Source organism: Bubalus kerabau, chromosome 14, assembly GCF_029407905.1.
Source record: "Bubalus kerabau isolate K-KA32 ecotype Philippines breed swamp buffalo chromosome 14, PCC_UOA_SB_1v2, whole genome shotgun sequence".
Classification (NCBI taxonomy): Eukaryota; Metazoa; Chordata; class Mammalia; order Artiodactyla; family Bovidae; genus Bubalus; species Bubalus kerabau.
In genome coordinates, this window is record NC_073637.1 from 60204006 (window position 1) to 60216839 (window position 12834).

At 43.0% G+C, this 12834-nt stretch overlaps 1 protein-coding gene across 6 annotated transcripts in view; it reads right to left on the reverse strand.

Annotated features, from left to right (window-relative positions):
* Positions 1–12834, reverse strand: part of OXR1 (oxidation resistance 1) — a 440707-nt gene that overhangs the window by 111222 nt on the left and 316651 nt on the right. For 3 of the 6 annotated variants that reach the window (XM_055546450.1, XM_055546449.1, XM_055546451.1), the window contains exon 3: positions 11163–11246. The exons of the other annotated variants lie outside the window; for them this stretch is intronic. In XM_055546450.1, the coding sequence (XP_055402425.1) occupies positions 11163–11246 (84 nt within the window). The remainder of the gene's footprint in view (positions 1–11162; positions 11247–12834) is intronic. 6 annotated transcript variants of the gene reach the window in all.

Consider the following 12834-nt stretch of genomic DNA (forward strand, 5'->3'; position numbering starts at 1 on the left):
GCTGCCACATGAAGTTCTCCTTCTCTGACCTGAGCAATTGTGACTCTCAATTCACTCAAACATTTGTTAAAGAGGCAGGATTGCCCACAAAATGTTTTCCAATGTGAAAACTAGGTCAAACTATTTACTTTTGAGATGCAGCTTTCTTATGTATAAAAAAAGGAAAATAATACCTTGTAGCTTTATTTTGACTAGAAAGGCTATCATACTGTTCAGTTCAGTTCAGTTCAGTCGCTCAGTCGTGTCCGACTCTTTGCGACCTCATGAACTGCAGCACGCCAGGCCTCCCTGTCCATCACCAACTCCCTGAGTTCACTCAGACTCCCGTCCATCGAGTCAGTGACGCCATCCAGCCATCTCATCCTCTGTCGTCCCCTTCTCCTCCTGTCCTCAATCCTTCCCAGCATCAGAGTCTTTTCCAATGAGTCAACACTTTACATGAGGTGGCCAAAGTACTGGAGTTTCAGCTTTAGCATTATTCCTTCCAAAGAAATCCCAGGGCTGATCTCCTTTAGAATGGACTGGTTGGATCTCCCTGCAGTCCAAGGGACTCTCAAGAGTCTTCTCCAACACCACAGTTCAAAAGCATCAAATTCTTCAGCGCTAGCCTTCTTCACAGTCCAACTCTCACATCCATACATGACCACAGGAAAAACCATAGCCTTGACTAGAGGGACCTTTGTTGGCAAAGTAATGTTTCTGCTTTTCAATATGCTGTCTAGGTTGGACGTAACTTTCCTTCCAAGGAGTAAGCATCTTTTAATTTCATGGCTGCAGTCACCATCTGCAGTGATTTTGGAGCCCCCAAAAATAAAGTCTGACACTGTTTCCTCTGTTTCCCCATCTATTTGCCATGACATGATGGGACCAGATGCCATGATCTTAGTTTTCTGAATGTTGAGCGTTAAGCCAACTTTTTCACTCTCCTCTTCCACTTTTATCAAGAGGCTTTTTAGTTCCTCTAAACTTTCTGCCATAAGGGTGGTGTCATCTGCATACCTGAGGTTATTGATATTTCTCCCAGCAATCTTGATTCCAGTTTGTGCTTCTTCCAGCTCAGCGTTTCTCATGACGTACTCTGCATATAAGCTAAATAAGCAGGGTGATAACATACAGCCTTGATGTACTCCTTTTCCTATTTAGAACCAGGCTGTTGTTCCATGTCCAGTTCTAACTGTTGCTTCCTGACCTGCATACAGATTTCTCAAGAGGCAGGTCAGGTGGTCTGGTATTCCCATCTCTTTCAGAATTTCCCACAGTTTATTGGGATCCACACAGTCAAAGGCTTTGGCATAGTCAATAAAGCAGAAATAGATGTTTTTCTGGAACTCTCTCGCTTTTTCCATGATCCAGTGGATGTTGGCAATTTGATCTCTGGTTCCTCTGCCTTTTTTAAAACCAGCTTGAACATTAGGAAGTTCACAGTTCACATATTGCTGAAGCCTGGCTTGGAGAACTTTGAGCTTTACTAGCATGTGAGATGAGTGCAACTGTGCAGTAGTTTGAGCATTCTTTGGCATTGCCTTTCTTTGGGATTGGAATGAAAACTGACCTTTTCCAGTCCTGTGGCCACTGCTGAGTTTTCCAAATTTGCTGGCAGATTGAGTGCAGCGCTTTCACAGCATCATCTTTCAAGATTTGAAACAGCTCAACTGGAATTCCATCACCTCCACTAGCTTTGTTTGTAGTGATGCTTTCTAAGGCCCACTTGACTTCACATTCCAGGATGTCTGGCTCTAGGTGAGTGATCACACCATCGTGATTATCTGGGTCGTGAAGATCTTTTTTGTACAGTTCTTCTGTGTATTCTTGCCAGCTCTTCTTAATATCTTCTGCTTCTGTTAGGTCCATACCATTTCTGTCCTTTATCAAGCCCATCTTTGCATGAAATATTTCCTGGGTACCTCTAATTTTCTTGAAGAGATCTCTAGTCTTTCCCATTCTGTTGTTTTCCTCTATTTCTTTGCATTGATCGCTGAAGAAGGCTTTCTTATCTCTTCTTGCTATTCTTTGGGACTCTGCATTCAAATGCTTATACCTTTCCTTTTCTCCTTTGCTTTTAGCTTCTCTTCTTTTCACAGCTATTTGTAAGGCCTCCCCAGACAGCCATTTTGCTTTTTTGCATTTCTTTCCCATGGGGATGGTCTTGATCCCTGTCTCCTGTACAATGTCACGAACCTCCATCCATCAGGCACTCTATCTATCAGATCTAGGCCCTTAAATCTGTTTCTCACTTCCACTGTATAATCATAAGGGATTTGATTTAGGTCATACCTGTATGGTCTAGTGGTTTTCCCTACTTTCTTCAATTTAAGTCTGAATTTGGTAATAAGGAGTTCATGATTTGAGCCACAGTCAGCTCCTGGTCTTGTTTTTGTTGACTGTATAGAGCTTCTCCATCCTTGGCTACAAAGAATATAATCAATCTGATTTCGGTGTTGACCATCTGGTGATGTCCATGTGTAGAGTGTTCTCTTGTGTTGTTGGAAGAGGGTGTTTGCTATGACCAGTGCATTTTCTTGGCAAAACTCTATTAGTCTTTGCCCTGCTTCATTCCGTATTCCAAGGCCAAATTTGCCTGTTACTCCAGGTGTTTCTTGACTTCCTACTTTTGCATTCCAGTCCCCTATAATGAAAAGGACATCTTTTTTGGGTGTTAGTTCTAAAAGGTCTTGTAGGTCTTCGTAGAATCGTTCAACTTCAGCTTCTTCAGCGTTACTGGGTGGGGCATAGACTTGGATTACTGTGACATTGAATGGTTTGCCTTGGAAATGAAGAGAGATCATTCTGTCGTTTTTGAGATTGCATCCAATTACTGCATTTCGGACTCTTTTGTTGACCATGATGGCTACTCCATTTCTTCTGAGGGATTCCTGCCTGCAGTAGTAGATGTAATGTAATGGTCATCTGAGTTAAATTCGCCTGTTACAGTCCATTTTAATTCGCTGATTCCTAGAATGTAGACTTTAACTCTTGCCACCTCTTGTTTGACCACTTCCAATTTGCCTTGATTCATGGACCTGACATTCCAGGTTCCTATGCAATATTGCTCTTTACAGCATCAGACCTCGCTTCTATCACCAGTCACATCCACAGCTGGGTATTGTTTTTGCTTTGGCTCCATCCCTTCATTCTTTCTGGAGTTATTTCTCCACTGATCTCCAGTAGCATATTGGGCACCTACTGACCTGGGGAGTTCCTCTTTCAGTATCCTATCATTTTGCCTTTTCATACTGTTCATGGGGTTCTCAAGGCAAGAATACTGAAGTGGTTTGCCATTCCCTTCTCCAGTGGACCACATTCTGTCAGATCTCTCCACCATGACCCACCCGTCTTGGGTTGCCCCACGGGCATGGCTTAGTTTCATTGAGTTAGACAAGGCTGTGGTCCTAGTGTGATGAGATTGACTAGTTTTCTGTGAGTATGGTTTCAGTGTGTCTGCCCTCTGATGCCCTCTTGCAACACTTACCATCTTACTTGGGTTTCTCTTACCTTGGGCGTGGGGTATCTCTTCACGGCTGCTCCAGCAAAGCGCAGCCTTTGCTCCTTACCTTGGACGAGGGGTATCTCCTCACCTCCGCCCTTCCTGACCTTCGCTGCCCTTCCTGACCTTCAATGTGGGATAGCTCCTCTAGGCCCTCCTGTGCCCACGCAGCCACCGCTCCTTGGACGTGGGGTTGGTCCTCCTGGCCGCTGATCCTTTCTAGGGTGTGGGGTTACTCCTCCCGGCCACCGCCCCTGGCCTCTGGTGTGGGGTAGCTCCTCCTGGCCACCGCCCCTGGCCTCTGGTGTGGGGTAGCTCCTCCCGGCTGCCGCCCCTGGCCTCGGACGCGGGGTAGCTCCTCTCGGCCGTTCCTGCGCCGTCGCAGCATCGCAGCCTGGCACTCTCGGTCGCTGCCTCTGACCCCGGACGTGGGGTAACTCCTCTTGGCCGCTGCCCTTTGGGCATGGGGTCCTCCCGGCTTCTGCCCCTGACCTCAGACGTGGGGTAGCTCCTCCCGGCCGCCGTCCCTGACGTCGGACGCAGGGTAGCTCCTCTCGGCCGCTCTTCAGTGCGCCGGTCGCAGCCGCCCGCGCTTCAGTGCGCCGGTCGCAGCCGCCCGCGCTTCAGTGCGCCCGTCGCAGCCGCCCGCGCTTCAGTGCGCCCGTCGCAGCCGCCCGCGCTTCAGTGCGCCCGTCGCAGCCGCCCGCGCTTCAGTGCGCCCGTCGCAGCCGCCCGCGCTTCAGTGCGCCCGTCGCAGCCGCCCGCGCTTCAGTGCGCCCGTCGCAGCCGCCCGCGCTTCAGTGCGCCCGTCGCAGCCGCCCGCGCTTCAGTGCGCCCGTCGCAGCCGCCCGCGCTTCAGTGCGCCCGTCGCAGCCGCCCGCGCTGTTCAGACCCATACTATTAGACCCACTGTCCCCTGGCTTTAAGTAAACAAATTAAGATTTATTGTCTTCAGAGTTCAGTCTATATACTTCTAGGTCAGGGTTCAGCAAAGTGTGGCTTGTGGATCAAATCGAGCCTGATACCTGTTTTTATCAATGCAGCTTCATTGGAACACAGCCACACCAGTTCATGTATGTATTGTCCATAACAGCTTTTATGTTACAACAGCAGAGATGACTAGTTGTGACTCAGACCTTATGACCCAAAAGCCCCCAGATGTATTCCCATGCTGTTTTCAGAAAAATTTTGCTCACCTGTGTTCTAGGTTGCTGAGATCATTTTGAAACTACTCTTGATTATTTCACTTAAGTATCATTCCATTATCTCTTTCCCTGAGCCAACTACAGATTTATCTCTAAGTTGTTCACAAAATATTTGGGCCTTGGGCAGGCACAGGGCACAAACACTTGAGAGTGCCTTCAGATGACTGTGATTACTACTCACTGGACACACTTATCCAAAGAAGTATGAATACACTACCTGAGGCCGTCGCCCAGTTTTCATTTGTCAGCTACGTCATGTAACTGTTAAATGCTTTTCTCATTAGAAGATGAGGTCCAGACTCCAAGTGATCACTGTTTTTCCCTTCCCAGTGGGCTTCAAACAAACTTTGTTGTTTCTGTATCCTTCAACTCCACTTTAGCCCCATCTTTTGAAATCTGAATTCTTCATCTAATTATACTTTTCTGGCAGCTGTCCTACTACCCAGATAGAGACTGGTTATCTGTCAACAAATCTGATTATTCTTCCGAGCTTTCTTTTTGATCTCAGTGCCCAAGTGACTGAGTTCTAGCCAATGGAAGGATTGCAAAAGTGATGTGTGCTTCTTCCAGGCCTGGCCCACAAGGGCATCCCACTGATGACCCTCCATGGTCCTTTCCTTTCACAGCCTGGAAGCAGATGAACATAAAGACCTGAGAAGACATTTGTTAAACATGACCATGAGATCGAAGGAAGCTGGGTCCCTGGATATTCTCTTAGACGGGAGCCACCCACCACTGAGGAACATCAGTTTCAGACTTGAACAAGAAATAAACTTGTATTTAAGCCACTATCTATGCTTTGAGGTTTGCTTGTTATAAAAGGGAGGGTAATTTTACAAGTTTTCTATCATTCTCAGCATATCACTACCAAAGGCTCTATGACTGCATATCGAAATATCCTCATAACCAGTTTTCTGGACAAAGAGGTTACAAGTCATGCAAAGTGGATGTAAGGGGTCTTTCACTATGTCCTCACCTACCTTTGCCTAAATTTCCATGTCACAGTTTTTGTTTTGTATTTTCTAGTAGTTCATTCATTAAAAAAAAAAAAAAATGCCCAGAGGTTTGTGAACTGATTCAGTCATTCAACAGATGTGGTGCCCTCACTAGGCACCAAGTAAGTGCTAAACCAGACAGACATACTTCCGCTTCTAGTAATTCCTGATTGGTATTCTTAAAGAACTCAGTAAACACTGGTGAGACAGTTTCCTCAGTTATCATCACACTGGGATAGCAAAGGTGACCTAGTGTCTAATGAAAACAGTGTAAGTTCATGATATTTGACACAGGCCTGACATATAATCGGTGCTCTCTTGGGAAGGAAGAAAACTTTCCTCTACCCTTCTAGGTTCCCCTGTCTAAACTAAGAATTAGATTGACATGTAGCTCATTCATTCTTTTTTTTGTGGGGGCAAGGGCTGCACTGTATGTGGGATCCCAGTTCCCCAAACAGGGATCAAACCCATGCCCCCTGCATTGGGAGCACGGTGTCTTAACCACTGGACTGCCAGGGAAGTCTGGCACATTCATTCTTAACTGAGAAAAGAAAAGCAAAATAGGCACAGTTGTTCTGTCTATTAATAGTTCAGCAATGTACATCTTCCTCAAGAAGAGAGCCTCACACTTCCTTCTTATTTTCCTTTATTTTAGGACTTTCCTTTTCATAGAATGATGCTAGTTGGCTGGTTCCTTTAGTGTTTCTGAAAACTCACTCTGGGTTTTAGCCTTTCTGACACTCTTCACAGTTTTATGCCACCCTTTTTTCTTGGTTAACATGCCCTTCCTATTCATCTGTTTCAGGGTCAAAGTTGAGAGAACATGGTAAGTCACTGAGTTTCCCCATTTTGTTTTCTTAACAAGATTAGTTATGTCTTTGATATTTTGGAATGCTACCATCTTTCCTCTCTTTAGTGCTAATCTTTGACATTTGATCAAAATGTCTTATTTATTATCTGTCTGGTCAGGGAAGTTCCACATGCCATATGTCGTGGCCAAAAAAATTTAAGTCTATTCGCTGTTGCTATTGTTGGGCTTCCCTGGTGGCTCAGATGGTAAAGAATCCACCTGCCAATGCAGGAGACTGGGGCTTGATCCTGGGTCACGGAGATCCCCTGGAGAAGGAAATGGCAACCCACTCCAGTATTCTTGCTTGAAGAATTCCATGGACAGAGGAGCCTGATGGGTTTCTGATGAGTCCAGGGGGTCGCAAAGAGTCAGACATGACTGAGAAACTTTCAGTCCCCTAGTGGCATTCAACAAGGACAGGGACTCCCTTCACTGCTTAGAACAAGGCCCAGCACATAGTAGACACTCAAGTATTGTATCTGTTGAATGAATGGATGAGTGAAATCATGTCCATCTTTTCTCTAAATTTGATCCCAACTTACTTTTCTATAACTCAAGACACAGATGTAATTAAGTCTAGCTTACTCCCTCTCTTTTATTAAGGAGTACCAACTATCCAACTCTATTCTCTCAAATTGCAGTTCTCAGCCTTGGCTACACATTTTAGGACTCCTGTGGATCTTCTGAAATCCCAGTGCTCAGGTCACACTCCAGATCAGTGAAATCCAAATCTCTTAGAGGTGGGATACAGACCTTAGGAGGGACACTGCCTAGGTGACTGCAGTGTGTAGCCAAGATTAAGAATCGCCACTGTGCTCCTGTTGTTTCTGTAATACAGTTTTCTTTCCTGTTAGTGAAAATTAAGTCAAGAAACCAGTAATGATTATGACATCATCTTGTGAGGGATCCTGAGATAATAATAATGAACATTTATCAATCGCTTACTATGTTAGGCATCGTACTAAGGATTTTTCTTATATTATTTCCTTTGATCTCAAGTCCTCCTTGAGAGGAAAGATAATTAGCCGCACTTTATAAACAAGGTTACTGGTAACCTCAGGAAGGTAAAAGAAAGTTCTCTCTTTCATGGGCGATTTTGCCTCCCAGTAGTGTTACTAGATAAAATACAGGTTATTGTTTAGTCACTAAGTTGTGACTGACTCTTCTGAAACCCCATGGACTGTAGCCCACCAGGCTCCTCTCTCCATGGGATTTCCCAGGCAAGAATACTGGAGTGGGTTGCCATTCCCTTCTCCAGAGGATCTTCCCAACCCAGGGATCAAACCCATGTCTCCTGCTTTGGCAGGTGGATTCTTTACCACTGAGCTACCAATGCTATGCTATGCTAAGTCACTTCAGTCGTGTCTGACTCTGTGTGACCCCATAGACGGCAGCCATCAGGCTCCCCCGTCCCTGGGATTCTCCAGGCAAGAACTCTGGAGTGGGTTGCCATTTCCTTCTCCAATGCATGAAAGTGAAAAGTGAAAGTGAAGTCGCTCAGTCGTGTCCGACTCTTTGCGACCCCATGGACTGCAGCCTACCAGGCTTCTCCATCCATGGGATTTTCCAGGCAAAAGCACTGGAGTGGGGTGCCATTGCCTTCTCCGCTGAGCCACCAAGGAAGCCCTCAAATACAGGATTCCCAGTTAAATTTGAATTTCAGATAAAGTACACATGATTTTTAAATAAAAATTTATACCAAATTTTGCATGGAACATACTCATACCCAAATGTCATTTGTTGTTCACCAGAAATTCCAATTTACCTGGGTGTTCTCTAAATCTGGTGACCCCACCCCCAGGGAACATTTAGCTATGTTTGGAGATATTTTTGGTTGTCAAATGGAGGGCGTGTTCCTGGCATATAAGTAGGTGGAGGCCAAGTATGCTGCTTAAGATCTTACAATGTTCAGGACAGCTCCCACAAAAAAGAGTCATCCAGCTTTAAACGCCAACAGTGCCCAGGTGGAGAAACCCAGATCTAATAGATGGTGGGAAAGATAATTGCATTATGCCTCTGGCAACTTTTATAGTTTGTCCTCAGACAGCCTTATTTCATCCTCTGCCTAGCTAAAATAATATTTAAGATTCTTTTATATTTGCATTAGTATGTTGTGCCTAGGGATAGCATGTTTCTATGGATCCTGATACCTCTTCGGGATCAGACTATGGCCACTTGCTGAAATATCTTTCTGTGCTTTCTCTTTCAGCCCCACATTTTTACTTGCTGTTTCAAAATCTATGTGGTCCCAACTAAGATGCCTACTTGCTGAAGTCCTCTTTGCACCAATCTGACTTAGCTACAGTTAGCACAGAGAAATCTGAGACTGAAAGAAAGGTGTGATTAAAAAAACCCCAGACAGCAAAGGGACAAGACAGATGCATGCAAAATAGTTTATTGCTAACAGAATGATGCTTCTGTAGAAAACAAATTTGTATGTTGTGAACACCATTAGCACAAATGTCAAGTATTTGATAACTTCTAAAGAAAAGACTCTGATGCTGGGAAAGATTAAAGCAGGAGGAGAAGGGGACAACAGAGGACAAAATGGTTGGATGGCATCACCAACTCAATGGACACGAGTTTGAGCAAGCTCTGGGAGATGATTAAGGACAGGGAAGTATGGCATGCTGCAGTCCATGGGGTTGTGAAGAGTAGGACATGACTGAGCTACTGAACAACAACAAAGATGTGCTATCTGCAAGTGTTTTTTCGAAACTTCAGCAAAAGAACACTGAAATGAATTTTCCTCAGTGATTTTATAGAACATGCATTTATAAGCTTGTCATGAAAAAATCTAAGTCATTTTATTTTATAGTATGCATATATTCTAATTTGATTTTAGAATCTTAAAAAGCATTCTGGGTATTCTTTCAAGCACTGTGACCAAACATAGGTTGTATTTGGTACAAAGTTTTAACTATTTCTTAAACATTGAACCCTGTGCCAGAATTTGAATTTCAAAAGATTTGTCTTTTTCAGGTGTAATTTTAACACACTCACTTTAGGGTGTTTCTAAAAATTGATTTGCAAGGTAACAGATGTCAACTTTATGCCCCCAAGGGTTAGAGTTTGAGTTACTTCCCAGAGTAAAAATCACTTGCTATTCAGACTTTTAATATATATATATATATATATATATATATATATATATATATATACTTATTTTTATTATTTCTAAATAGAGGATTACTGTGTTTTAAAATTATCACATTTACTTTATTTCTCCAAAAAAGAAGAGACCATGAGTTTTGGATAATATAAAGAGTTCTATCCAAAGGTTCTCTTATCTGCATTAGCTAGAGATAATAATAATTATCACAATAGTCTTATACACATATACAGTTAGTTGAAATACACACACACGCATATATACAATGAAGTATAATTGGTTCTTAATAAATATAAATTCTTTCTGCTGCTCAAAATTTAATATTGAATGTTTATAAGATATGTATTTGGTGTTTCTGGACACACTTTATGTGTCTGTCTCTGAAACTATTAGTTGACTGTCTATGTTAACTTGACTTTACTACTCCACTCTCTTCTGGTTCATTTCATAAATATCCTAAACAGATACATCAATTCTTTAATCGAAGGCATCAACTGACAGTTTACACACCAGAACTCTTTGAACTCCTTGCCCCCAAATCCTCATCTTATTCTATCAATTCTAAACTACCATGCTAAGATCCTTCAGTTCAGTTCAGTTCAGTCGCTCAGTTGTGTCCAACTCTTTGCGACCCCATGAATTGCAGCACGCCAGGCCTCCCCGTCCATCACCAACTCCTGGAGTTCACTCAAGTTCATGTCCATCAAGTCAGTGATGCCATCCAGCCATCTCATCCTCTGTCGTCCACTTTTCCTCCTGCCCCCAATCCCTCCCAGCATCAGAGTCTTTTCCAATGAGTCAACTCTTCGCATGAGGTGGCCAAAGTACTGGAGTTTCAGCTTTAGCATCATTCCTTCCAAAGAACACCCAGGATTGATCTCCTTTAGAATGGACTGGTTGGATCTCCTTGCAGTCCAAGGGACTCTCAAGAGTCTTCTCCAATATCACAGTTCAAAAGCATCAATTCTTTGGTGCTCAGCTTTCTTCACAGTCCAACTCTCACATCCATACATGACCACTGGAAAAACCATTACCCAGTCCTAACCAAGTTGTTACACTGAAAGATCTGCTTTAAATTTGAAAATCTCAAAAATCTCAACTATTACTTCCCTAGTCTTCTCCCCCATCCCAACACAAGGCACTTGAAAGGCTCTGTTGAGTCTCTCTACCACAATAAACTCAGATTTGTCTTACAAAAAGGTAGTTTTAGGGATATTTCAGGGAGCCAACTTTTGACATTAGATTATGAATTCCTAAAGGGTTTCCCAGGTGATGCTAGTGGTAAAGAACCCGCCTGCCAATGATGTAGGATATGTGGATTCAATCTCTGGGTCAGGAAAATCCCCTGGAGGAGGAAATGGCAACCCATTCCAGTATTCTTGCCTGGAGAATCTCATGGATAGAGGAGCCTGGAGGGCTACAGTCCATAGGATCGCAAAGAGTTGGACATGACTGAAGTGACTTAGCACACACACGAATTCCTAAAAGGTTGCGTCTAATGTCTCACTAATCTTACCTGCAGTATCTGTACAGGGTTTCTCTGGGCAGGTGGTTATCAAAATGTTATCTTCAGACCAGCAGCAGCAGCAGCATCTAGGATCTTGTAAGAAATAAAAATTTTCAGGCTTAAACTCAGCTCCATCAGAGGACTGGTGGAACCCAGAAATCTGTGTTTTAACCAGCTCTCCAGAGGATCCTGATGTACTCTCAAGTTGCAGAACTACCATAGATCATAGCAGATTGTCAATACACAAGAATGTGATGAGTGTCAAGGGGAAGTACGGTAATTCCCAGTTAAAATAGATAAAGTACAATATCGCTTTTTGGAGGAAGTGACAACAGGGACTTGAAGGATTGGTAAAAATAGTAGAATGTAGTTAACTGTGGCTGAAAAAAGTAGGGTTTAAGGTACTGGGCCAGAGAACAGAAAATGGAAAGAGGCTGAAGCTAAATTGTGAACATCTAAGGAATGTGGACCTCTTTGTGATTATAGTTGAGGGTCACTGATAGTCACAATGCACTTAGGGATACAGTATGTTACGGGGAAAATAATTCTGTGCTTCAGTGGAAAGCTATGCAGTGTCTAGAGTACACTCTTCTGGATTATCTGATTTTGATTCTATGGAAGCAGATTTACAACTCTGTAAAGTGTAAAAGCTGATAGCTATGCAAAATTATTCTTGTCTATAAACAGAGACATTCTTGTTTTGCAAGTTCTGTCCAAGAGACTTTGAATTGACTTTCTTCAGCAACAGTGGAAGAGTGTGTCCCCATCTGCACGCGCATTCCAGTAAGCCATGTCTATGTCTATTTGGATCCTCCTTTAAGTTGGCTGTAACATCTTTTTGTAGCATCTTATTGCTTCCTTAAGTAATGAGTTAAATAAAGTATTTAACACGTTCATTTTTATATCGGTCTTGATGTTACCTTTTTGAGGGGGAAATCATCCTTAAATAGTACTCTCTGCCTGGAGGAGGGCATGGCAACCCACTCCAGTATTCTTGCCTAGAAGAATCCCCATGGACAGAAAAGCCTAGTGAGCTACAGTCTATGGGGTTGCAAAGAATCAGACATACAACTGAGTAAGCACAGCAGCACAGTACTCCCTGACCATCTTATTTCTCTGTTTTTTTTTTTTTAAATATGATATTCTTTTAAAATAGCAAAAGGATATATAATAGTTATTAATTGTATGTTTATTAATTTGGGGGCTATGAAACTTTGCATCATGCTTCCTATAAAACTCATCTCCAGTAATAAAGGTATTTTAGAGCTTTTGAAATATTGTTATATTTTATGATAATAATTTTAACAGTAGGAAAAACTCTTAGGAAAAACAACAAGTTGTTCTAATAATAATTCTCCAGAAAAAGATGATAATATTGTGCTATGCTGTGGCAAAACAAACAAGCTAAGGAGTGGAAGAGGTTTGCAGACAAATCTCAATTTTTAGAGAAATGCAGATCAAAACTATAATGAGGTATTACCTCACGCTCATCAGAATGGCCATCATTAAAAAGTCTACAAATAATAAATGCTGGTGAGGGTGTGAGAATACGGAACCCTCCTACACTGTTCCTGGAAATGTAAATTGGTGCAGCCACTATGGACAATAGTGTGGTGGTTCCTCAAAAAACTAAAAATAGAGTTGTCATATGATCCAGCAATCCTACTCCTGGGCATATATC